General features: G+C 40.7%; 1 protein-coding gene across 1 annotated transcript in view; it reads left to right on the top strand.

The window, feature by feature from the left end:
• DLGAP2 (DLG associated protein 2) overlaps positions 1-17,230 on the top strand; it is a 109,574-nt gene extending 92,344 nt beyond the window's left edge. Inside the window, exons 9-11 of the mRNA XM_005433994.4 lie at positions 2,076-2,167; positions 7,226-7,378; positions 9,725-17,230. Of these exons, the coding sequence (XP_005434051.1) occupies positions 2,076-2,167; positions 7,226-7,378; positions 9,725-9,943 (464 nt within the window). The 3' untranslated portion in view covers positions 9,944-17,230. The remainder of the gene's footprint in view (positions 1-2,075; positions 2,168-7,225; positions 7,379-9,724) is intronic.
• The last annotated feature ends 10,627 nt before the right edge of the window (positions 17,231-27,857 follow it).

Raw genomic sequence — 27,857 nt, 5'->3', positions numbered from 1 at the left:
GCTGGGAGTTTGTTTTATGTCCTGAGCTACAGAGCACCGAGGGAAAAGAAGGATACAAGGCTGTTTGTCACTTGTCTTTGCCTTTATTAAAAATGCTGAAAACAAAATTAAAGCAATTTGTTTCAGATCAGATGAAACCTTTCTTATTTAAGTTTCTGTATGTTCAGGTTTTAACACCCACAACATTGCTTTCCATACGCCAATAACTCCATAGAGGAAACTGAAGGCTTTGGTGATCAAAAACCCCAAAACAATTAAAGTGCTTGATTTCATTTGGCCAACAAAACCCCAGTGAATTACTCATACAGCCCTGAACTGCTTAACCCCTTCACAAATGGGTGCCACACGGGACTGATGAATTATGCATATTGCTGTTCCGTTTAGTGTTGTGGCACAGCTGTACTATTTGTCTAACAGAAAACAGAATAGAGTTTGAGAACCACAGCTCTACATGCTAACACATGCTTTTAAAGTTACAGAGCTTCCACAGAACTGGAGCCTAAAAATTCCAAGTTATCTCTTGCTGCTACTTGCAATTAAGCAGGTGTTTCACTGGTCTAGAGAAAGCAGAATTAAAATGTAGTTACCTACTACCAAAATACTGTTTTCAGATGCCACTCAGTCCCCTCCTTTGCTTATTCTAAATAACAACAAAATGTTAAGGCCTGGCAGAGTTTAATGTTTTCTGTATCCCAGGCTGCAGATCAGTTCTGCTGCACTTCATTCCACCCTCTGCATCCTGTTTGAATTATCTATTTGGTTTCCTCAAATAGAATTAAGAGATGTCAGAGTAATTCCTGTCTCACCCCTACCCCTACCCCTCCCTCTCTCTGTCTTTATCCTAAACATTATTTAAAGATCTGGAAATCCTCCAGATAAAATCAATCTTCTACTGAATGCTTTTTAAAGTGCTGCTTTTCAGCAGAGAGATGAATGTGGAGGAAAGGATGTGTAGGAAGGTTGTGTAGGAAAGTATATTGCTACCTACAAAAGTATAGTGTTTATCCCAGCAAATGTGGGAGGGAGTCCGGGAGGAGTTAGTTCCTAGGGATGAGACAGTCCCCTTAGGCACTCCAGTCAATAGAAAGAAATAGGCATCTCCAGGAAGAGATTCAGCTCATCTAAAAATAATCAGATGAGCTCAGATTACTGATAATAAAGCATCCAGAAATTTTGATTTAAATAGATGACTTTTGGAAGCAAAGTCAAGTAAAATGAATTTGGCCCTTTTCCCCAGTGCTTATGTGCACTTGAAATGGCAAGTGCACCGACACTGGGGAAAGCCCAGTGAACCACTGGGGGCTGGTCATGATTCAGCAAAGTCCTGCAGCACCCGGTTGTGCCCCACGTTGTCTGAAGCTCCTGTGCTGAGGACCTCATGTATTTTCCTGGATAGGCAACTGGTAACTCTTAATAGTGGTACCAAGACATGTCTCAGAGATGTGATTCCTCTGAGGAGCTCATCCTTATGGTAGGAGTATCTTATGTGATAGTTTGATGTATTAGCCTTAGGCCCAGAAGAGTCAGGATAGAGAGCTCACCCAAGGATCATCCACGTAACTCAGTGAAGTAATTTTTGATTGCAGAACCAGAAGGTATTACCTAAGGTATGTGTAGAGCTCCCTTTGACACCAGAAGGAACAGGCATCTCACTGGTTCGTGAGGCAAGACTATTTCAACAGCTTTCAATTTACATAAACAAACGTAAATGGGGGGGAGGGGTGTAATTTGCTTTGAAGTTTAAGATTGTTTTCAAAAACATATGTATGCATGCCCACTTCAGGAAGCTGTCTATATTCCCTTGTTTTTTTCTGCTTCCTTAAGCAAATACAGTCTTAGCTGTTCTGAGTTATTATTATAGCATTTGTTACTGCTAAAGGGTAAGGTGCCACAGAGCTTTCCTAGATCTCCATCTTTTTCAAAAATATTTTATGTATATCATCACAAGCAACAAAACCAAATATTTACTTCCCATATAAAACAAACAGTAATTTCAGATAAATATTTTTTAGAGCTGGATTTTGTGTTTACTGCCAAAAAGACATCTATTGGTAATAACCTGTCTGTATGCTTAGTCCTAGGTAAGATCCGAAGTGCTGTTGGAAGTGCTCAGCTCCTCATGTCTCAGAAATTCCAGCAATTTTATTGGCTTTGTCAGCAAAATCTGGTAAGTCACCACATCTGGCTATTCTTAAAGAGTTTAAGGCTATTCATCTGTAGTTATTCCACAAAACATAACTTTAAATTTTATAATAATTTAATATTTTTACTTTAAAGGCAACAACAAAAACAAGTGTAACGTACCCATACAATCGTATTCTGAAATGTCATTTTCATATTTTGTTTTACTGATCCTTTTTTTTTTTTTAACTTAATCCTTTGGTATGGAGTTAGTACTTTTTATTGTTTGGTTGTTTGGGGTTTTTTTGTCAAAACAAACATGTAATTTCAGTAATTTCTGTCTGGCTGTGATTTGTCTTTTCTTTTTTTGCTCTCTTTATTAAAGAAGAAAAATTAGAAGGGAACAAATGCAAGTTTACTGAAACATAATATCATGGCTTATTTTTGAAATACCCTAAAATAGTAACTGTATTTCATCTAAGAAAGCAGAAATTTTTCACATTACAGTAAGTGGAGAATAAAAGAAACAGCAGCATAGTGAAGAATATGTGAATGAGCTTTCTACATACCTGAAAATAGAAGTGATCTTGGAAATGGGACTATACATAATGTTCATAGAATTAGTTTTCGTAATTTGCATTGTCAATTATATATAAGATGTCCTAGGGCTAAAGGAACAGATGTAGTGTATTACTTATGAGAGTTACTGTATTGTTCTGGAAGTTCATTAAAGACAAATTCGGTTCTAAATGTTGTCTTCATTAATATGACAGCAGCCATCAGTGATAAAAATGTTGTGGCAAGATGATACTAATCAATAGAAGAATGTAATTCTTCTAGCTACGGCTAGTGGTAGGACACCTTTCTTTGTCTCACTTGGAAATCAAGTGTAACTTTCACCTTTTGACTGCTGCAACCCCTCATATATTAAAATATTAAAAGTGCTAAATTCTGTTGTGTGCATGTTCATGATGTGTGCATGACCTATGTCTGGTGAGATACATTTCTTTACTTGTTAGTATTTACCACATAACTTTTAAAGACAAAATATTAATTCTGCAGAGACCCACTTGCTATTTTCCATCCATGAAGTTAAACATCCAGAATTCCTGACATTGCAATCAAATATTACTGAGAAAGTGATGCCAAAAATGTCCTACCTTCTGATAATAAATGATAAGATATATGGTCCTCATTAGGAAAGAATCCAATTATCCACTTCAAAGAGTCTGTCAAAACAAGAATTTTAACAGCTGTTACAGATGCAGAATGACAGAAGAAATATGCAAAGTCAGGCAAGCAGGAGATGGCCACATTTGTCTTACCAAATACATCACGTCTGCTCCCTTATCTAGTCATTTGTTTCATAGCGAAAGGAGGAAATCTTCATCAATGTCTAAAAGTTTCTCACTGCACATTTCAAAGTGCCCTCCATTACCTGATTGATTAAGCTATGCAAACTAAGATTTGGAGAGCCTAACCTCCACTCCATTTATCTTCAAGTGGGTCCAGCACTTGTGCTTGAGAGCATTACTGTAATAACAAGCGCAGCTCGCAGCTCCTGCTCAGCACAGCCATCAGCTGTTCGGAGGTGTAAACAATGTGCAAAAGCAATAGGAGCACAAGGAGAAATCTAGAGCTTTGCAGACAACATGACCAAAACACTGGCAAGATTTTTATTTCTCTTCTTATTTGGATAAGAAACCTTTGAACTCCACAACAGCAGCTTTATCCCACTCTGAAGATTTAAGCTCTGAATGTTCTTCAGCTTCATTAAATCAGCAATGGGCTCTGCAAAAAGCAGCAACTGCAGAACTGGACTTAGCTCATTCATCTTTTGAGACTTTTCTTCCTATGCCTAATGATAGAGTTTGTTGTTAAATAGGCACTTAGTGCATATCCGCAGCAGGCTTTCCATATGCTCCTAAGGCAGCATCTCGGTGCCCCACAGGAATGCTACCACATAGCAGCATTCCCTTGCTCGAAAACATCTAGCACTTACGGGGCTACCACACAGCAGTTTCTCTAAAAGTGTTCAACAACAATAAGCATAAATGTAGGACAAAGAACAACGGCGTTTACTTCTGCCAATTCAAATTGCAGCAAGGGTTTAGGAAGAGGAATATGCTTACTCAGACTGAAATTTACCAGGAGACTCACCCATCGCCTATGGACTCTTCTAAAGCGTCATGGGAACTTCAAGGGACACATTTAATTATGCTCAGGGTTAAGATCTCTTACAAAAGATTCTCAGCATAAATTCATGAAAATGTAAGCTTCAATAAAGTCTTTTTTAGGAATCTGGCTGGCTGTCTCCTACAGTGTACTGTTCCCACTAACTGCCAGATAAAAACCATCACCAATTAATAACACTTCCTCCTGCATTATTCACATTACCTCTTGTAAAAACCCTGTTTCTTCTCTGAAGTGTCCTCCTCCATACTCTCAAGTCAGCACAGATCCTGTTCAGCTCATTAGGCCATCACTCAGTATGTCAAGGTTGCAGGCAAAAACCAGAGCAGCTTGAGCACCAGCTAAATACTTTTTGCTTGCTTTAGGCTTCCTCCACAGGCAAGCCTGCGAAGCTGAATTCCAAATAAGATACAAATAAAAGACGAGTTTCTGAGAAGAAACAGGTTTAAATCAATCTTTTCAAAACTTAGTTAGTTGTAACAGTAATCATTTGTGCCAGCATTTATCTGTAGACCACAGATCCAGAAGCACTAGCAGCAGGAGGCAGCCCTTGTGCCCAGACAAGGCACCACACGCTCCTACGCCAGCAGCGACGCCAGAGGCTGCCGTCTTCCCAAACACCACCAGCAAAGGTGGGGTGCACAAAAGAACAGAGGAGCAATTAGTCTTCATTCAGAAGGCAATGGATTTCAAGGAGTGGCATCATTTTGTAGCTGTTTAGAGGAAAATGGGGAGAGGGCTGAGGAGACCAGGCTGGAGAGAACAGATTGTGATATAGGATGTGTTGCTGTGGGACTGTCCTGACACATCTCACACAGGGAGTCAGTTCCTGAAGCCTGAGCTATTGACCTCTGTAGAGTAACTAACACCCCTGACATAAATTGTAAATGGCTTTGGAGTAAATTGGGATCTACCCAATGAAGTTGTTTTCAGTGAACACTAATCTGGAGCTGTATCACGTTTCCCTGAACTCTGTTATATCTGTGTGGCCAGTTCTGTTAAGTCCCTGAAGCTCACTGTGTAAAGGACACTTTCTTCTAGTGAAGAAGACTTCTGAGTGGATAGGCTTTTAGGCTGGTTCTTGGCCCAGATTCCCAAAGGGGTTTAGGTGTGGATGACAATGCATGTTGTCATGCCCAGCTCCAGGCACTCGGCTCCCACAGTGGCACCTGCAAACCCAAGTGTAAGAGCTGTAGAAATGCACGACTCAAGGGAGCAATTGAACAGAAACGCTGACTTAACTCCCAGTTTTTAGGCAACTATGTAGGGTTGTGTTTAATATCTAAAACGCCTTTGTCCAGTAGATTTGTAAAAGATGGGGCACAGAGCACTTCAGCAATCACACCAGTGTTTCTAACATTGTAAACTAGTGATTACAGCTTTTGCCCTGGAAAAGGGAGATCTCAAGTCCCTTTGGCCTGCTTGTGGTTCCATCTGTCCCACCCCCGTTCTGTAGACCATCTTAATGGCTTCCTCCTGCCCTGGAAGGGAACAGACATTTCTCCATCTTCTTCACAGAGATGTTTACCAATTAAGCCCTATTTCACTAAAGTGACAAAGCTGTCTCCTTGAACTAATACCAATGCTCACAGAGCATAGAGTTAAGAGTCTGCATAGCACCTTCTAATGTAATTTTTATCCAGCATTGACATCAGTTAATTGACATTATTAATTGACATTAATAGTTAAATGGAGGGTCATCTTGCTAATCGTTACCCCTAATGTTTGCTCCATTAAGTCTGGTGCGCATAGCACCTTTTAATTGCAGTACCTGGGGGTAGTGCCTTCCCAGTTCCTGAGCATGATTCAACTCCCTGAAGAACAAAACCCAACCATCCCTGTAAAAATTTTATACCTTATGTATTTGAAAATGCAAAACAATGTAACATAAGCTGATGTGATGGGTTGACTTTGGCTGGATGCCAGGTGCCCACCAAGCTCCTCTGTCACTCCCCTCTTCAGCAGAATAGGGACATGGGAGAGAAAATAGGATTAAAAAAAAAACCCAAACCCTTGTGAGTCAAGATAAAGGAAGTTTAATGAAGCAATAGCAAAAGGCATGCACATGGAAGCAAAGGAAAGCAGATGTTATTCTCTACTTCCCATCAACAGGCAATGTTCGGCCACTTCCCAGGAAGCAGGGCTTCAGTACGCATAGTGGTTTCTCTGGAAGACAAATACTGTAAATAACGAATGCCCCCCCTTCCTTATCCTTTCTCTTAGCTTTTATATCTGAGCAGACATCCTATGGTATGGACTATCCCACTGGTTAGTGGGGGTCAGCTGTCCTGGCTACGTCCCCTCCCAAGATCTTGCCCACCCCCAGCCCACCGGTGAGGGGGATGAAATGCCGGAGAGACAGCCCTGGTGCTGTGCGAGCGCTGCTGGGCAGCAGCCAGAACACTGGTGTGTTATCACCCCCTTTCCAGCTACCGATGCAAAGCACAGCACTGTGAGGGCTGCTGTGGGGCTCAGCCAGACTCAATACAGCTGACAACTTCTTTGTGATGGTGTTGTGCTTTCTAATCAGCTATCGTGAATGTAATTTTTAACCAGAAGGACTTCAGGCTGGCTAGAATACAAACCACATTCCCCTCCCCTTTAATAATCAGCAGGCAGAGGCTGTCGGCTTGTCCCTTTTTAGAAATGCAGGTCAGCGCAGCATATGGTGCTAAGGAACTTCCCGTGCCGCACGGATTCAGGAAGGCTCGTATGAGACATCCAACTCATTCATGTTTGGGTTGTGTAGGAGGCAAAACTTTGCAGTCACAGCTCCCAGCTGTGAAGCGCACATAGCCTTAGCAGTGAGCAGCACTGCAGCAATGTAATCTGGCACGATGCCCTTCCTGCCTCAAAGCACTTTGTTTAAAGCCTTCTGGTCTATTCATATTCTTTCCTTTGTGCATGACAGGACCCGAGTGCCATGCCGAGACCAACTTCCCAGGACCTAGCAGGTTTCTGGGACTTATTGCAGCTCTCAATTGAAGATGTCAGCATGAAATTCGATGAACTGCACCAGTTGAAACTCAATGAATGGAAAATAATAGAATCACCTGAAAGGAAGGTAAGCAGACCATGAACAATACCTTTTACTCCCCATTTGGAGTCCTACAGTCTCCTTGTGAATAGTGAAGTTCCAATAGTGAAACACACAATAGGTTTCTAACCCTAGAAAGTATTGAATTGGCATGGCTCAATTTATACACGGAAACCTTCATCAGATGTGAGGGGTTTTCTTTTTAACAATGTTGAGCTGAATTGTATAACAAATAAAATGGGGTTTGCTAAGTTAGTCCACTCCATAACACTTTTGTTCAAATTATTTGGATTCACATTCTAAAGTCTGGCACTGAAAGATGTTCTGATTAAATAAGACTGAGGACAATAGCCTGAGAATTCAATCAAGGTAAACTTGGCGCTCTGGTACATTTGGGGCAGCTCAGACCTGAGCACTACAGTGTTTGATCTGTCCTGCACAACAGCCGATACTAGAACAGGAGTGAGATAAAAGCATGTGGCAGGGCACAGCGCAGGTCGTACTAAGGCTTGGCCCACCAAAGTCTGGGGCAGAGAGTACTTCTGGCAAACTGCCTGCACCTCTGCCCTGCAACTCCACCACCTGGGAGACACCCTGGCCATGATGCTTGCAAACAAAAGGTGGCACATGGCCCATGAAAGCAATGTAATTCTGAAACTGCCCTTCCCCTTTCCTAGAGCTCCATCTCTCACCTTGATTATCCCACTATCCTTGCCGATTATTGTATCAGTCAGATGAAGAGAGCATTTGGTTTGAGTCAGTACTGTTGGCCTCAGGTGAATACTTGTTTGGTTTGGGAGGAATTAGGAGGCATTTTGACAACTCTTTCATTTCTTCATGCTCCTCTTGGATTTTAATTTTCAGCCAACTGGTTGGTGGATGGTGAGTTTGCAACTCTTGCTTACTAGTGACAACTGGAAGTAAGAAATTATTGTAGTGACAGCAACAGCAATGTTCCTAAGAGGGAAAAAACTAAGAGTGGAAAGGGGAAAAAAATAGATGGGACAACAGGAATGGAGCACTTATGTTCCTGGCTGAAAACAGAAAATTAAAAAAAAAGACTGGAAGAGCTAGCTGTCATGGGGAATAGCATCTTAAGCTGCTGCACTGTTCCTGTTGAGATGAGAATGTAGAACTGTGTTCTTAAATAACCTTAGTTATTTAGTCTTGGCTAATGTATTTTGGTAGTAAACTCAGAATTCGTTAAAAAAAAAAAAAAAAAAAAAAGACCAAACAATGAAGAGTCAGTAAACCATAGGTGCATCAATTCAGTTTTTGTATTATTTGAATCCCGCTGTGCATTGAATTAACTGTGTTCTCCATAAGGAACAGCCCATACTCTGGACTATTACTTTAAATGATAATGCAGAATGATGGCTCATAATAACCATACTATATATATGAAGTTGTGGAGTCTCTGTCTTTGGGGCTGCTCTGTCCAGTGCTAAATATGATGTTGAAGAACCTACTTTAACTTCAAAGTTGCATGTAATTTCAAGTGGGCTTTGAATGGGGGTTGTATGAGATCACCTTCACAGGTCACTTCCATTCTAAAATGTTGTATTATTCTGTGATGCTACGTTATCTTTTTAAGGCCTTTATATGATATTTCATGGCCTCTAAATGGAGTAAAATACCAATTTCACACTTGAAAACAGTGCTTGATTTAAAACCTGCAGAGCAATTTACAGCAACTTTGGTACCAAAATCTACTGATTCTCACTTTATAATTTGATAATTCTTCAGTATAATTTTCTTTAAAATGGTCCAGGCTGGCAAGCAGAACAATTAGCGCTATATTCTCTCTCTGATTGCTGCTTGCTTGTTTCCATTTAGCAATTCATGGAGGAGACTAAACTAATAGATATGTATACACAGCTGCTATCTCAAATCCAGCTGAGGCTAAACTCAGTGTGATTAATTTCATTAAAAATCCTGTCCTGCTAATCTTAGACAGTCTTTTCACTTGATCATACCACGCAGATGCGCTGAATTCTTATTGGAGAGCCAGTATGTGTTTCTGTTTATACTGAATGTAATAACGTGTCAGCTAAAACTAAGCAAATGCCTAGGAGAGTGCGGTACGCAGATTGCATGTGCAGGGTACCTGCAAGGACAGTGGAAGGAAGCGTAGTCTTTTTTAAGGCACAGGACTGCAGAATCTGTAATGGTTGCTGAAACAACATGGTTTTGTCAGTGTCCCTGGTGTGGATAGCTATTCATGTAATCCATTAGCCAGCTGATTGGAGAGCACAAATTGAGCATGCCTGATGTATGTAAGCAGTATTTTGCATTTCATGTCTTCAATTTGCATGCTCTGCTGACAGTACCTGCCGCACATAGTTCACCCTCAGTTTTAATACCCTATTGCAGGAAGAAAGAAAGGTTCCTCCTCCTGTACCAAAGAAGCCCCCAAAAGGAAAATTCCCTATCACAAGAGAAAAATCTCTGGACCTACCTGACAGACAGCGACAAGAAGCTAGAAGACGGCTAATGGCTGCTAAGAGAGCAGCCTCTTTCCGACAGAATTCAGCCACAGAGCGTGCAGACAGCATTGAGATATATATCCCAGAGGCTCAAACCCGGCTTTAAAGACAGAATGCTGCAGTTCCTTTTTTAAACAAAATGCTTGTACAGTTTGTCACTTACCTGGTAATTTTTGTCTCATTCTCTCCACTAAATATGCCCTTGCTGTTGTGTTCTTTGTGCCATAAGCACAGTGGAATGCTTTTGATTTCCTCAGAATTTGCTGAGCTCACCGCAAGAACGACTTCTTTTTGTATTTATTGTCTGACTTACAATCAGCTACAATGGATAGGGCTTGTCAAGACCTGACTTATCCAATATATTCTCAGAGGACAACAAGAAACACCTCTTGAGATGGAACCCAGCTTACTTTTTTGTTATTTATATTTTTATAAAACATGTGATAATTAGGGATAAGAATAACAAACTATAAATGGGTGCATCTCACCATTCACTAGAGGCATTAGCTAATCCAAGTAGAAGGTGCTACAAATGTTAAGAGCAGGAAAGAAAGAACCCATTTATCTCTCTGACCTCCAGTTTCTTTTCCTAGAACCCAGCTAACATATTTACCCACGTGCTCTGCCACTCTTCTCATCTTTGTTACTGCAAAATAACATTAGGCCTCTCATGTCATGTCAAGTTTCTGGAGATGAACAGGGATATCCAGCCACTAAAACTCCAAAGTTCGTCAGAAACCAAGAAGCGTACAAGTCTGGTGGTGGTGGGAATGCCCACTGAGAAACGTTTGCTGTTAGCAGTATAACGACACTCTGAAACGTAAGCAAAATTATAATGCAAGAGGACTTGAGTGATGGGTGAAAGGAAAACGGAAGCCTTAAAAAGTTAGACCTTCTGTAGCAAGATGTGTAAAGAAAAAGTTATACTCGCTCCTTTGGAACACTCATTGCATTTTTAACTGTTCTTTTACATGTTAACATTTATTTTATAAACCTTCTCTCTTTCATTTCAAGAGCTGTGCTACATATAATATTTCAAACTCTCAAAATGCTATATCAATTGAGTTTCCAGGGTATCCTTGAGAAAAAAAATATCTTGCTTGTTTAAAATGCCAGTTGTGATGTTGTAAACAGTTTAAGAAATATGAATGTGAGTGGTAAGTATATCTAAGTTTAAATGGTTATGTTAAGGTAAAGGTGAACTGTGGTTTACAGTTGTTTTTTTGGGATTTTTTAGAACTATTTTTCTATGCACTATCATTTACAGCAAGAATAAGCTTCTTGCTTGCTTCAGACATAAAAAAACCACTACCCCATAACTCAAGAGATAAGTGATTGCCAGCCATGGAATATAAGGAAAATAATATATTTTCAAGCCTCGCATTGTCAAGAGAGAAGTGGTAACTACCACAGTCAAGAGGCTTTAATTTAAAACAAATTCAGACAGAATTATCCCACTTCACCTACCTTCCAGAGCCAACTGAGCAACCCAGCACTTAGAAGTCTTCAGGTGAAGACGCAATAAGATGAGTAACCCACAGCCCCTGATTCTAAGGTCTGAATCCTACTGAACACTACTTTAGGTCAAAACAGTTGGAACCCAGTGAGACAGACAGCCCCAACTACTGCATCCCCTGTTTACCTGCTTTAACAAATGCAATGTATTTAGCCATAGGCAGAACAGCTATTTAATTATACTCGAGCACTTTGGTTCTTCACCTGATGAGCACTTTAAATCCGAATCCCATTCACCCTGCAGCCTGATGGATGACTGGAAACATGACGTATCATAGGTTATGCAGATCTGACATTGCTTCAAATCTGTTTTCTTTTGGGGTTTTTTTTGTTTTTCTTTTTCCTTCTCTTTTTCCTACAGTGTGTAGTATTAAGCATGAGTTCTGTCTTTGGAGCACAGCTGATAAAGCATGTTTAGCTTCAAGATATGAATCTTTAGAGATGAAGTTTTGAGCAGTTTCTGTGAGGAGAAAACCCTGTAAATTGAGCCTGATATCTGGTATATACTTTACCAAATAGCCTTAATCTGTATTTGGAAGCAAAAACCAAGACGAATGTATAACCTTCAAAAATGCAAAAAAAAAAAAAAAAAATATCCCTGAAATATTCTTCTATAGATGAAAACATTATATTTCCCATCCCCTGTGTTTTCAAGGCATTTTCTATTAAGGAAAGAACTGAATGCTAGGTAGTGTACAGTATTGATGCTACTTCCTATATTTGTTGTTTTTTAAATAAAAAGGTACCTGCAGACATTGGCATCTTTAGTCTTGAAGAGTGATGTCTTATTTAAAATGGAGCTGCTGATTAGAAATGTCCACACACGACTAAAGCCAGTGTCTTTCCTAGTTTTAAAATAGAGACACGCACCTATACAAATATATATGGCAGCTGATACATTTTATCTAATTTTCCTGTACACTTCAAGGAGAAATCACACTTGACTTACTCGCTTGAAAACCCCCACCTGCAGCAACAGGTCTTGCGATTATGACAAGTTGTATTTGATCCTGCCAGTTATCAGACTTTATAAAGACAAATTTAAAAACAACAGGTTACTGGTAAGCTTAGATCCCAGCTGACCTAATAAAGCTGACCTGGAGCAGTTCATAGAAGCCTTTAATTTTAGAATCATATTTTGATAAGTTTTTTGATATTTTAAAATTTTATTGGATGTTCTCAGGCAAAAATAAGCCTGCATGAATGACACCAACCCTGTATTTTACATTTCCCACGCCATTACAAAAAAATGTTCAATATAAGCTTTTGGATGATTTGTGTTTGTTCCACTTTTGTTCAAAAAAAAAAAAAAAGACTCAAAAGTAAACTAGATGCCTACTGAAGAACCTGATAATATGTTATCTGTGCATGTTACATTCAAAGTGCAATATTTATTAAATTACTGTACAGGTAACATTCTATCATTGAAGGCAAATAAGCCATTTCTATTTACATATTGTAAATCTGGTTAGTTTTGAAAAATAACGTTATGCTTATCATACTTGTGTTGCAAATAAATCAAAGTAAAATTGCCTCACTCCCTGACATGGGAAACACAGCATGTGGTATCTTAATAAATGTATAAACAGATCAATTGTAATCTGACCCCACATCACAAAAATAAAATTCAGTTACAAAACCAACATAGGAGGAACATAAATAAACATAAAGATAGAAAGTGGAATGCTTTCTACTTAGAGACTTCATGAGGTAAACCCACACAGAACAGCTGGATATAGCAAAATAGTTTAGTCTTTAATTAAATACTAATTGGACTAATATTTATTTTAACAGATGAAAATTATAGGAAGTGTCTCTTCATTTCTTCATTGCCTGTAAAACACAAGTATAATAAACAGATTCTGAAAATTTAAATAAAGACCTGACTGGTAAAATTGTGAATATTCACCGTACTTATTTTTGCTTTGTATATTTTTTTAGACTTGAAATTCTTTGTAAATTGGTGAAGTACATTATGAAGTGTTTTATTATTTCATGTTGACCTGATTAGAATGGCCTTTGACAGTGTGCAAAGACTAATAATGATGTAAAATTTAATACCAAAAAATGACATTTTAATTCATGCTTAAACCTTGTCACTATGTTAGATTTGAGATCAACCAGGAAGGAATTAAAGCGTGCATAAGAAAGTGTGTGGATTTCATATATATATGTAAAATACATTTCATATAATGGAAATTATTTGTTTTAAACTAAGCCCATGTCCTGCCGTATCAGTAAATTAGTACTCTACTTTCATCTCCTTCAGCACTGCATCTAGTATGAAGTGAGGGAACGTTTGGTCGTTGGGTGGTTTTGCAAGGAAAAGAAAAAGCCACTACGTGACGATGTGCTGTACATGGCCCGCAGATTGCTCGTGCCCTGCTGGAGCCGTGCCCTGGAGGCTCCTGGCCCCGTGGCACCCTCGGGCAGCACCGCCGCTCCATGCCCGGTCCTCCCCCAGCCCCCCTGCGCCCAGGGCGGCGAGCCTCCAGATCAGCCCATCTCAGCCCTTTGCGTTCAGGGCCTTGAGCCTGCCCTGCCTGCTCGTGGGTTTGATGCCTTCCTCGGCATTCCAGCGTTGGTGCCCGTGCCAGGGGGCACACGCGAGGCTGACCCATGGAGTGCCGCATTGTGCATGTTAATTTGAAGTCTAAAGCTGGTGTGCAGCTCCAGGTGTCAAGCTGTGTGCATGGATGAGCTGTAAAATCCTGCGTAGCAGGAGCCTCAGTACTAGACAGAGAGCTTAAATGAAACGTGAAGCAGCGTTCTTCCTGCTGCTGTTCCCAGAGCATCTTACAGTGCAGTGATACCACCTGCAAACTGCATTTGAGGTGAAGAATATCAGCAAACCCTTTAATGTCTAGAGAGGTGCTTCCTGGCGTATAACAGGTTGACACATTCATACAGTGCCTTTCATCCAGAAGGATCTCCAAGCACTTTATTAGCCGACTCACAAACTCCAGGCTGGGCTGCAGCTGGGGCAGGTTACCCTGCCCATGGCCGCCTGGTGAGCCAGATCGGCGGGACACTGGGGGTCTCCTGCCTGTCCCCACCCTGCCGGGGAGTTTCTTTCCACACCACCCTCCCAGCACCTGGGAGGACCCTTACAGTACAAGCCTGTGCCAAAGGAGAAGCAAAGACTTGCTGAACCAAGAGGACAACCTGTGCCAAGCAGAGGCCAGGGCAATGCTCATACCATCCTTCCAGAGTGTAGGCAGGGAATGAAGAGCATCAAATTAAGTTTCCAGAACAATCTCTGCTTTTTCTGTTCGTGACGATGGCAGTGAAGGTCCCCACGGTGGAGGAGCTCCCCTGAGAGGGGCTGCAGGAGAGCCCTGGCCAGTGCCAGGCGCAGGGGCTGATGGCACCTGCAGCTGAGTCCCCTTGGTCGGGGATCTTCACAAGTCTCTCCTGCACAAGTGCATTCCCCCGCCGGCTCTCCTAGTGGAAGAGAGCCATCTGGGGCACGTGCTGCAAGAGCAGCCTTCGAGCGCCCTGTTCTCTCCTCAGGGCTGCCCTCCAGCCGAGCTGACACGAGGCGTAACGTGGGGCACAGGACTTAGGCATAAGGCATATGCTTTGGTGTGGGCAGCTGCTCTTTACCAAGACTCCAACCTTAAGGGTTCTTTGTGTGGCAGAGCGATGGGGACGCCTCTCTGCACTGGCAGGATCGGCAGAATAGAGACAGCCATCTCATACTGCAGATAACAGGAAGAGGATACATATATACGTACATATATATCTGCAACAATTTTTCAGTGTCATGGTCCCAGACAGTTGTACCCGAGAACCACAGTCAGCACTCATTCCTGGAGACCGTGCCACTTTCTTGCAGCTCAGCCTCAGTGCCGACAGCTGTGGCAGGGTCACTGCCTCGTGCGGCCTCACGGCCCATCTGCAGCTATTCACCGTGTTCATCTCCAGGGACCATCTTTTGGGAACAGCTGTTTTTTATGGCACAGTCATATGCATACACTGACTCCTGGCAGGAATTAAGCACTCTGTATACACAGAAACTGCTTAATTTATCTCTGAAATGCAGCTACCTCTATGGTGTAATGCTGCAGCTGTTTAACTACATAATAGGCTGTTCAGGACAGCACGTCTAAAACCAAAATTGAAATGGAAACTTGCCCAAAAGAGAATTTGGCCAGCATGTTTAGGCTGATTCAGCTCCTCTTAACAAAATAAAATTCTAATAGCTGCAAGAGGCCATGGCACTCGTTATATCTAAAAACGATATTCCAGATCCTTTCTCATTAAATGCGTATCGCATTTAATAAATGATGATCACAGAAGAAGACTGCATGTTCGCAGTCCCACCTGTCCACACCTGGGTGTTTCTCCCATTACCCTTCATTGCTGAAGCAGAACTGGGCCTTTGAAGTCAGATTGCAGATAATGTAAATCAGTATGTCTAACGGCTTGCTCTTTAACTGAGCAAACACAGAACAGTTTTCATCAGCTGGCAATTTAATCCTCTATTTTATTAGGGCCAAATTGTTATTTTTCTAAATTCGTTTTGTTGGACAGGATTTTTTACTTCTGTAGTACAAAACCATGAATATTTTCACCTGAGTTTAAGAGAGAGGGAGGTTTATTTGAAGCTGTGGTCATTATTCACCAACACAGTCCATTAGCGGGGATTTCTCTTCTCCTTCTCTTACTCTTCTTTCATTCAACACGGCATTTCCCATTCCTAAAGCTGAACCGTCATACAAGTTTCTTCTTTGTGAGATGAATTATTATGGAGCTTTGGGTTAAGTTCTGCTCTCAGTTGTGTTAGAATCAATGCTAAGAAACTGAAATCAGAAAGAAATGCCAGAGTTGGATCGGTATACTTCAGTATCTGACTCCGCAGGCCCTGCTGAGGTAGGCAGGAATCATTGTTCAAGTTCGCGAGTGTGTAATTACCTTGCAGAATATAGTTCTTCCTTTCAGTAGGTCACCATCAAGCAGAGGGCTTGGCAGTAGGTTCGAGTCTGACAATAGTCCTTACAAAGAAATACGAGCTTTGTTTATAACTCCCCGTGGAATCCACATGCTCATATCCATGCTTTGATTTACCCTTTGGAGGTCTAATAGTATGGCCATCTCATCTGAAAAGGGCTCAGCATGTATGTATTCTTTATTTCAATTTATATATTAATTTCATGAATTAAGAAAATCTCCCTTTCAAGTAGCCTGACTTATACTGCTCTAGACCTGTTCTTTCCTGAAGAAAAGCCACTATGACTCTGCAGGATTTTCTGTACAGAGACAAAACTCATACTTTCATTTACCATGTGACATGCCAAAATAATCAAGTGTGGCCTAAGGACTAAATTAAATGCCTCCTATAGAATTTCAAGGAATGTTAGAACCAGGAAACTAGCTGTTTAGTTATCATTAAAAGTATATATAAATATATATAAATATATATATACATAAGAAATCATATCAACAATGAGGATGAACTGAGTGCCAAATATTGACCATCTGTATAAAGCTACACTTCACTAGAATTAAACTATTTTATGTAATTCTCTTTCTCATGCTTTTATGGTTCTTTTGATAAATTCTATTTAGTAGCATGCAGGATACCTAAATTGAATGTACAGTATGTTGTTTCATTGCTACAATAATTTCTCGCTTCTCAGTAATATCTTCTTTACCAGAATGTTATTTGTTACTTTGGAGACATATTTGAGAATTGCTTTATTATTGAGTTATTCTTTTTTCATGGTTCTCTACTCACCTCCAGCTGATTGTAAGAAAATGTGCTTCACTATTTTGCCCCATGGCTCTTTTATGAAGCTGCCTCTTTCAATTGGTTTATGTATTGTTTATGTTCATCTCCTGTAAATAATTCTGCAATTAAATTTTTTGAGAAAAATAGAGTACACTCTTTATTACATTTTAAATTTTGCATTAGTTCAAATATGCCATTTCCAATCAGACAATTTGTAGACCACTCTATTACTTTAGACATGTAGCCTTTTGAGTGTCAGGAAATTAATTTTCAGTAAAATAATTTTGATAGGATTTTATCTGAATTCAAAGGAAGATATGTTGAAAATCTGAAGGAACTTGGCAAATAATGGAATAAGCTATGCAATGCTATCAGTATGTTTTGATTTGTAGTCATTAATACTATAGGTATAGAGTATCATGCACCGATTTTGAATCAGACCATTGTGTGTCATTAACAGAAAGAATAATAGCCTCTTTTGTGTGTAAAACATCCAAAACTGAATTATTTGTAAACAGTCATTACTGGGCAAAAGTAACTGAAAGAATTTGTTTTGGAAAGGTGAATCCTGAAGTGTCTCTGTGTTTGTTTTTTGCTGTTTGCAACAGAGTATCAAAAAAAAACCCTTTTAGCCCACTTTATGTTTTTCAGCTCCTTCCAGGGCAGACAGTTCTCCTTCTGGGAATGGCTTTAGCATGCCAGCAGAAAATTTGATCAATACTTTGCATTGGCCACACTTCTTGATAAGACAAAAGCCATGGTAGACGTGAAACAAAGATGTGTGGAGCCTCTGAGTCTAAACAAAGAAGGTACCAGAAATACTATGACAAACATGAATTTATCTGGCATAGGAAAGTGCTTAGTTGCTTGAATCATTGGATTTTTATTGCTCATTTATTGTATATACTATTGTAACACCTAGGAGCCCTAGCTATGGACCAAGAAAACATTGTACATTTACAAAATGAAAATATTTCCTTTAACACAAAGAGTTTACAACCCAACCATTAGGTGAGAAACGTCAGATAGGAAGATACAGGAGAGAAACCAAGGGGAAAAGTGAGAAGCTATTAATTAAAATTAAGAGCAGTGCACCATCTCCGCAGCCCATCAGTTGTCAATTGTTTCATAGCCATCAGAAAAAGAGAGGATAATGAAGTGGTTTGGAAGATGCCCTCATGGATCTCTTTCCAAGAAGGGAGGGAGTCCAAGAAAGACGTTTGTTTGAAAATTTAGCACAGAGATGATTAATTTTGGCATCATGAGTCAACTGGCAGTGGAAGTTGACATCTCTATAATTAATGAATGATGCTAGGTACACCGTGGATAGGTGGCATACAAAGAAGCTGTGAAAGATCTTGCCAGTAAGACCAATAAAATTAAAGATTCGGTACCCTGCTGGCTCGTTATTTGTGTAAAGGAATTTCCATCTTTAATACTCGTGATGCAAGGCTCAAAATTTTCCAGCTATCGGTCAGCAGTTCTGATGAAAATGAAATTTAGAGAGGTCATTATAGTAGCTTAGTGCTTCTTTTTGTCTGTCTCCTAACAGCAGACATTACGAGCTAAAGCCTCACTCACAGCAGTTATGTACTGACACTTTACAACTCAGAAAGTTCTTGATCATTTCTAGGTGAAATTCCAATAACCATTTAGCTTGTCTTAGCCTTCATGAGTTTGCTAAAATAGGATGGTCCTTCCTGCAGTCTGGGAAGGATCTCAGGACTAACGAGTTGTACAGATGGTTGCGTGTCAGCCTTAGTATCATAGGAATACCCATATAAATGAGGACAGTCGCTGCTGATGAACTAGTAAGGTCAGTAAAGCTGCAGCGTAGATGTGGCATATTTTATTTCAATTGCTGAACCAAATAATCAGGTGCAGAGTTCTGGAATTAGCATATTTATCCCAGCTGAACTGCACTGACACTGGCAGTGGGTTTGTGGAAGGCTGTTATTGTTTTAACTGTGGCAGCACAGCTGAAGTGTGAAAATTCTGAAATGCAGACAAGTGCCTTACATAACCTATTGCAGCCCTAACACAATCCCTGGATAGACTCTGCTGTGAATTTTTAAACAATCAACGTATAAGCAGCTAGAGAATAATATGGTGATAAAAACTAGGCAACACTGATTTGCCAACATCCTCTCATGTCAACCAATTCAATTTTCTTCTTTGACAGGATGAATGGCCTAATGGATTAGGTAAAAACAGTGGGCTGTGATAGATCTTCACTTCATTAGGGCTTTTGATACCGTTCCAGTGTAAGACTTCTATATAAAACTAGGAAAATATTGTCCAAATAAAGTTGTTGTAAAATTAATTCCAATGCAGCTGAAAATATTATTTTAAATACACTTACCTCTTTGACCCATTGTGAAATCTGAAGGCCTTTTGAAGTGGGAGAGAAAGGGAGAATCTTAGGAAAATATAACCTGTACTAGTACTAGTCAGTAATTTCCTTGACAGCTTTGATGATTTCTTGAAAAATATAACATTCATTATTCATAGCATATGGACGTGACAGCAGTTCTATACAGGATATGATCACAATTCGCAGTGATCCCAAAAAACTAGACACACTTTCTAAATCCAATGTGATGTAATTCAGTGAAGAATAATGACAAAATGCGCTGCTGAAAGATGGGATCAAGCTCAGATGTGACAGAATAACTGAGAAAAAGTAGAGCAAAGAAGATGCAGGCTGTGGTAGATCACAACCTAAATGAGAGTCAACCCAATGCTAAATCAACACCAGCTAAATCACGTGCTCTTGTGGAAAGGGGAAATCTAATAGTGAATATATTAGCATACCATTAAATTAGTGTGGCTTAACAAATCGTTGCGTAATCATCCATGCGTACACAATCTTAAATTGTGGCGCACACACATTATTGGACTTGACATTGCAAGCCAAGCTAAAACAAATTACCCATGGAAAGAAGAAATCTTCAGATCCATAAAAATCAAACTTGGGTATCCAGGGCTTGTCTTCCTCCATCCAGGCTGCTCAGTGACAATCTGCATGGCCACTGCATTCTGCTGCATGTCAACTGTCTAAGGACTTGTAGCAGGCTGGGCCCCTTTCAGGACTTGGGTGGAGATCGTGCACATCTGTGCCCTAGGTCTGAACCACAGCAGGGCTGGGGCAGAGGGCAGGCTGCTTTTTGTGTGCTTGGCTGCCTGTCTTTAGGAACCAGACTGTCACGTTTGGGCAAGGGTGGGATCCAGACTCTCCGAATCTTGCTGTCTTCAACTGAGACGTGTCCACCCAAGTCCTGTCTGAGATGGCAGAAATTAGCCTCTGAATCTCAGGTAAATGCTCAAACACAAAATGATAACAAGTGAGACAGGCAGAAGCATTTCAAAATATCTAAAAGTGACACTGAATGACTGAGCCTTCAGTCATGCCACTGACCAAGTGGCAAGCCAGATTCTGGGAATGTAGGGACATCTCCGGTATGCTGCAGAGAGGTTCTTACTTCAATATGTCCAGTATGTCCAGTAGTAGTAAAGTTTTAGTTAGAGTATTAAATCCTCTTTTTGGAGGAATTGAGAAGCATGTGGAGAAAATTCAGAAGACAGTAACAAGGATTGTAAGAGATTTAGAAAGCATGACCTAAGTGAACAGAGCTCAAAAAAATGGATCAGGAAAAGAGTGACTTGTTTTCAACAGAAAGAAGCTGTTATGAACTGTTAATGTGATTGTTTCCCCATTCCCTGGAAGGAGGTTGTTATTATAATTAGCATAAAAGTCTAGCTTTGTTTTTTTCGTTTGGATAAGGGTAGTTAATCCTGGAAAAAAATTATTTAGCTCAAAGAGTCAATAATACAAGGTAGCAAGCCTGCCCTGCGCAACCTACCTTGCAGATGTGTTCCCAGGTCAGGATCCTCTGGAAAGCCACAGGAGCCCTGTGTCCAGGCTGCATACGTGCTCTGAAAGGTGAAAGGGATGTGCCCAGATCACCCGTCCACTCCTCTCACTTGACACAAGGTCCTATTTGTAAGCCACTGGCCATTTGCAAGTGTAACAGAGGTACTCACCTGCAGGTGCTGCACAGAGAACCATACCCAGCTCTCCCCAGAAGGAGCGGGTGGCCAGGCAGGTGGACGTGAGAGGCAAGCCTGGACCACAGCCATAGCTGGTCCCTCAGCATCGCCCTGCTCACAGGTACCTCAGCTGGCCTCAGCACTCAAGTTGAGAGCTCAGGGTCATGGCAGGCTCCAGGCTTCTTCTCCTGTGTATTATGGGTCTGTCAGATCACAAAGGAATGAAGGGCCCTTCTTGAACAAAAGACCTTAATAATAAATAAAGGAATTGCAGAAAATTGGTGATAGTGCCCGAGTCAGCAATGTCCTTTCCTCAGTGTGAGGTCCATATCCCTTTTCTTTATTAGCAGGCACTCGGCTGCTTGAGATGCTGCAGTTAAGGGAAAAATCAAAAGAAAGTTTCTGCTCCACATGAGGAATAACGTCACCTCAGCCTTTACCACTGAATGGAAGCTCAGAACCTGACCAGGTGTAGAAATAATTAATGTGCTCAGCCAACGCCTCCTAGAAAGTCCTTGTGGCTGTTATGTGGGTTTTGTATTCTTCATGACCCATACCAACTCACCTGCACAGGTGTGAGTATTGAGGCAATATGTAAAAACACAGAGGGGCTTGCTTCTCAGAAGATGCCTGTGCACCCACGGTTGCCCTACATCAGGGGTCCTCAAACTTTTTAACCAGGGGCCGGCGCGCGGATGAAGCGGCAGGCAGTCATCTGCGGCTGCTTGGTTCCCCCCCAACCCCGGCGGGGGGGTCTGTAAATACCGGGGGCCGGATTGAGGATCCTGGGGGGGCGTATCCAGCCCACGGGCCGTAGTTTGAGAACCCCTGCACTATGTGGTTTGCCTCCTTGCAACCGAACGCCATCACAGTCATTGCAGAGCTTGGCGCTGAAATATTTGAGGAGGACAGGGCTTAGGTCAATGGAATGGAAAATAATGACAAATCAATTTAAATGCAGATCCTTGCGAAGTATATGATAATAGACTGCTTCAAACAAATTTTAAAAGGAAATTAGCTTTGGTAAAAAAATCAAGAATTCTAAGCATTAAAAAGTGACATAAACCCAATCATAATAGAGGTGATAAATCAGTTTTGCCAGATAGGAAATAAATCATGAGTGAACAGTAAGGGAAACAGATGAACGTTATGCTTGGGGGTTTTAATATGTCAAAATAAATTTTGTAAAATATTTATAAATTTATGAAGCATTGCCACATCTTAGAAAAAAAGCTGGTATTTAGAATTTTATGAATGTTTATATTTATACATTTGTATGAGTTTGTGTGGCTTTGTATGTGTGTATGTATATATATACATATATATATGTATATATACAATATGTATGTATATATTTATCCATACAGAAATAAAAGAGGATCAACTTTAAATTTTATATACATTTACTTTTTTTAAATAGCAAAAATTTGTATTTGGTTTTGTTTGTGCATGTCTGAATCTTGGGATAAAACCATTTGCTTGTCTAAGTCACGGAAAGAGGAAGCTGAAAAGAAGGGTGAGAACAGGGCTGAGGAAAGGGAAAACCTATAGACCGAAACAAACATAAATGCTGTATTCTTTATTCTTTGCTTATTAGGGATATATGATTACTTTAGCTGATTTGAAACACAATTTTAACCATGATTCTGTTTCAGGGTGAAAAATCATTTTTGGGTTAATTCATGCTACATATCTGTTTCCACAGCCAGATCCCTACTCAAATACACACATGCATGTTGCGCCGGAAGGCAAACAGTCTGTGCCCCAGATGAACTAATTCATGCAGTGTGACACCTTCCAGCCTGAATTAGAACAGGTACTTGTATTGTTTTGAGACAACCTGCTACCTAACAACTTCAATGTCTTTCATTCCTCCACCCAGATTCACTCCATTCTCCCAAGATAATCTTTCCAAAATGCATTTTATCAATTAATTTATTTAATGTGATGTGGAATAAACAAAAGTTACCCGAGCACCCTCATTTGTAATGATTAGTAAGAAGCTGTAACACTCCCATCAGATTTTACATTCTGAATGTAGCAACCCAAGAAGAAAAAAGCCTAATGCCTGCAGACAAATGTGAATCTCTACTCCTGCAGTCAGAAGGGCCATTTCAGGCCATGCATGTACCAGCTGTAACAGCACATGTGAAGGGGAGGTTCCCTGTGTGCGGCATTTCCTAGCTTGCTTGTCTCCAAATATCAAAGCAAAGTCAATGTAATCAAAACACTGTTGTAAGTCAGGGGTTACAAAGTTCTCCTCTGAATTAACTGTTTGGGAGGAGGCGGCAGAGATGCAGCGAAAGGATGGGGTTTGTGCAGAGGAGAACCTGAAGAGCAGGCAGCAGCACTTCATGGCCACTTGAAAGACTTGTTGCAGGAAGCCTCCGGGGCACATTTACCATCTGTCATGTGTTTCACTTGGATGGCATTTACCTTGTGAAACCTAACAGATTGTGACCCTTCCTTGGCATCTTTCTGGGATCAAACTTTTCTTCTGGAAAGCAGACAGAATAGCTGGACCATGAGCTACTTAGTATTTGTCTTTATTGTCACAAATGAAATAGCTGTAAATATCTTCTGTGTTGATCTAATGTCAGATGCTACGTTGGGATGATTGACTTTATTGAAGAAAGATGAAAGGCGTCCGGTGAAGCTGCTGTTGTATTTTCACCAAAGGTTAGGTGAGTTCAGGGACGAGGCGAGTGATACTTCTGAGTCAACTCACAAAAGGGTGTAGTTCACAAGGTAAAACATACGGGGAAAATCGTTCCTGGGAAAGTGGGTGGGAGCTGTCAGAGATGGATAGGAGGGAACAATTGCTGCTCTTCAGTCACAAGTTTATTTCCAGTAGCTAAAAATGAAGCATGATTATAATCAAAATAGGATCTAACTTGCTGTAATTCTCCTTGCATTAACTTGCACTTCCTGAGCGATATCTAGATTTCAGGAAACACAAGAGGGGCTGACAGCCATTTCACCCCCCACCACACCACTGTGCTCTCTCTGCTAATCTGCCCCCACCCCCCACCCCCCCCAAAAAAAAAAAGATTATCTCAAACTACTATTTCCTTTTGCTCTACACAAACACGCTGCCATGGTCCTGGAGTTCCCTGCCTGTGCAGCTCTGGTTAAAAGCAAAGCTCATTTGACCCTTCCTGCTTCATTTTACCTTGTTCTGGAAGGAACCTTACTGTCTCTTACATTTAGCTAAATGAACCCATATAACCAGTATTAATAAGCCAGTATAAATGTGGTTCTCCCACTCTTCTTGGTCACAATGGAAACGGATTAAAGGATGCCTTTGAAATCTGTGTGGTGGGACAGTCCAGGGAGGCACTAAATTCTTCAGTTCTTTTTGATTATGTCAAACAGGAGGGAAGAAGCATTCAGCAGTCCTGTTTTACTAGTCTGGAAAGCATGAGGAATGGCAGGAATACATCACACCTCCTTCCCAGCCTGGCCTGCCGCGTGTCTTTCCAGAGGCAGGCGGTGCACAGTGGAATTGTGGCAACCTCACGTTGTGCCCTGGCAAGCAGCTGGGCTGCTCGGCACGTGGCAGCGTACAGCTGCCGAGTCAAACAGGCTTCTGAACACAGCTCTCAGCATTTCAGAAGTTTATACTGCCACCCATTGCTGTATCTGAGCACATTTTTCCTGAAAGTGATAGCAAACTCCTGCACAGATTTCATTTCGCAGTAGCACATTTCCCTTTCTGGAATCAGAGCTCTCCATCACAGCAAACAGATATATTTGGGAATAACAGGCTCTGAAGCGTGTCTGCGTAGGCTAGGGTGGAGATGCTTTCTCAAAGGCAAAGTGTGATTGGACTGTGGAGTCATTGGAAGTCTTTTTGGTGCCTACTTCTTCGCAGCCAGGAGTATTTTGGCTCAGGGGTTTTGTTCCAGATGTTGTCAGCATGTGTTGCAGTGGTGCAGAGGAGAAAATTCAGGTCTTCATAACCTCTGAGGTTTGAGCATTCATTGCCTAACAACAAGATACATTACACACCATGACTGGAAGCAACTGCAGCTGCAGGGCAGGTGCAACGGGAGCTATGACTCCTATAAAATGAGGGGAGAAGGAAACTGCATGTGGAACTGTGTTGGTACATCTGGACCATCAGTGTATGCTGCTGCAATAAATGAATCTATTTTTTCCTATAGGCAGAGCTTGCAAAAAAGGCATCAAAACAATGTATCAGGAATTAGTGCAAAAGAAAGCACCAAATTCAAGAATTTTCTTCAATAGTGTTGAATTCACTCTTTTTCAGAGTTTTGGGGATTGCAGTTAAAGCAAAGTTCTTTGAACAGCACAAGCATGGTGCAAAGAAATATTTGCCAAACTATGTATGACAACCTAAAATCCCCAGCTACAAGTAACCACAGGGATTTATAATACAGAGAGGGGGGAAAATACATAACACAATTAAACAAGATTCCTATCTGAACACAAAGGAACTTCAAGAATTTTAATTAATGGCCAGGAGTTATGTTACAAGGTACAAGACAAGCAGAGAGGTGTGAATGAATAAATAATAGCATCAATAAGGCTGAATTGTAGAATACATTTTTCTCATTTTATTTGTTAGTTTTCATTCAAATCACAAAAAACACCCTACTCAGAGTTGTAGCTAATATATAGATCTTGATAATGCTTTAAAAAAAAAGAAGATCAAATCCACAACAAAATATTGCAGCTGTAATTTAATTTCAATAATGCATAATCAGTCCTAGTATACCAGGGAGGGTAAGCAGTATATTCTTTGAATATAAGTCAAGACAGGTACACCACATCTTACAAAAGTACATGGTTACTCAGGTTTTGCTACTGAGAACAAATTGTGATTTATTTGCAAGGACTGCAAGAGGATTTGTGGCGTAAGCATGTGGGACACATTTCTGAATACTGGGTGGGGAAAACCCTATTAGCTTCATACTGGAAGAAAAAAGTACAGATTGAGAATGAAAAATTGTAGTAACAATCAGGATGAACTGCCAGAACATGAAAACTGACATGAAAAAATATCTTCTTCTCCAAGGCTGCAACTGCCCCTCTTCCCTGCTCCAGCCCACCAGCACAGGCAATGGCCAAGCAGAAAAATCACTGAAGGCAGCTTTGCTCCTGGCTGGTTTCAGTCTATGCTGAGTAAATTTAATGAGGAAAGTAACATCATTTAATATATTTGGGGTTGGAAAAATCTGCTGTTCCTGTTCTTGAAACATTAGCTATCTGTTGTGTTCATCCACCTAGAGAAAAGACACAGGGCAGTTCAAGATTTACTTTAACGGACAACAAGTGGATTTTCAAAGCACTAATAAAGGATCATGTATTGGAATCTGGTGCTGACTGGCAGAGTACAGCTAGTCAGAGACAGTCACAGTGGAGTAGCCAGGGTACTAGTGGACATCCTAGTTGAGAGTAGAGAGGATAAAGGATATTTCTCTCACCATCTGTAGGTGTTCCATAAAATCTTGATGGCAGTTTCCTTCCAGAAGTAGGCTTCTCTTGTACCATGATGGATTAATGTAGCTCCATTGCTATTAACATTACTACTGCTTTCTATGGATAAATACTGTCTGCACCAGAAAGGGGGGGGGGGGGGGGGGGGGGCGAGGGGAGAGAAACCAAAAATAATTTTAAAAAATCCACAATTAATTGTCCAATCCAATACTAATTTCTCCCTAAAATAGTCCAGTCTTGCAAATCATCTCAGCACCAATGAATCAGAAAATTGCAATGGAATTAAAAGAATGATAAAAACCCCCAACTTTAAACAAGTATTTACACGTAAAACAGCTAACAGCTAAGAAAGTAAGTGCAGCTATAATTATGCTTAAGAAAAACTTCCTTGATATTTTTGATGAACAATTTCTAGTCCATGTATGGTCTTTAAAAGACACCGGCAAATTCAGAGAGTCACACAAGTTATATTAAACTTCAGAAAATGCCTCACAGATCAGCATAAAAATGATCTGTTTCATTTATAAAAATATCCCCACCCAATCCACTCTGCCCCAGACAAAAAACTGGCATGTCATCTATTCCAATACATCAGTATTTTCCTAGGGAGGAAATAGTGGGGATTAATAGGCTTCTTAATCTAGCAAGGAGAAGTGTAACGAGCAACACAAAAAGGGAAGCCAGACTGCTTCAAACTGCAGAAAAGGCACGCGTTTCAAGACTGAGATTAGTCACTGCAACAAGCTGCAAATAAAAGCAGCAAATTCTTCATTTCTTTTGGCCTTCAAAAGCACAATAACTGGCTTTCTGAAAATAAGCATTAGTCAAACTCAAGTGATGAAGCCTGATAAAGGAATGACCGTGTGAATGTTAATGGCTTGTGATGTGCAGGAGGTTAGATTATATGGTCTAATGATATCATCTGTCCTTAAACGCTCTGAGTAAATACAGCATTGTGCTTGTTTCCAGTGCAATGATCAGAATTCAGCAAATCCACCTTTTTCTTCTGCTCCATTTTACGTTTTTCTTCAGAAAACAGGGAGACAGTGCCCATGTGCCCGTCTATGACGGCTTTGCTATTTTCTGCGCTTTAAACCCTGATAAGAAACAGAATTCACTTTACGACCCCTTGACACTAGTACAGCGTTAGCACAAACGAGAGCTGGGGCCGCTGTACTTATCACAGCAAACCAAGGGGAACGCCAGGCGCTCCTTGTGTGTGCGGGCTGCAGCCAGGCATGCCGGATAAATGGCAAGG

The sequence above is a fragment of the Falco cherrug genome, chromosome 6, assembly GCF_023634085.1.
Source record: "Falco cherrug isolate bFalChe1 chromosome 6, bFalChe1.pri, whole genome shotgun sequence".
Taxonomy (NCBI): domain Eukaryota; kingdom Metazoa; phylum Chordata; class Aves; order Falconiformes; family Falconidae; genus Falco; species Falco cherrug.
This window is presented reverse-complemented; position numbering and strand designations above follow the sequence as displayed.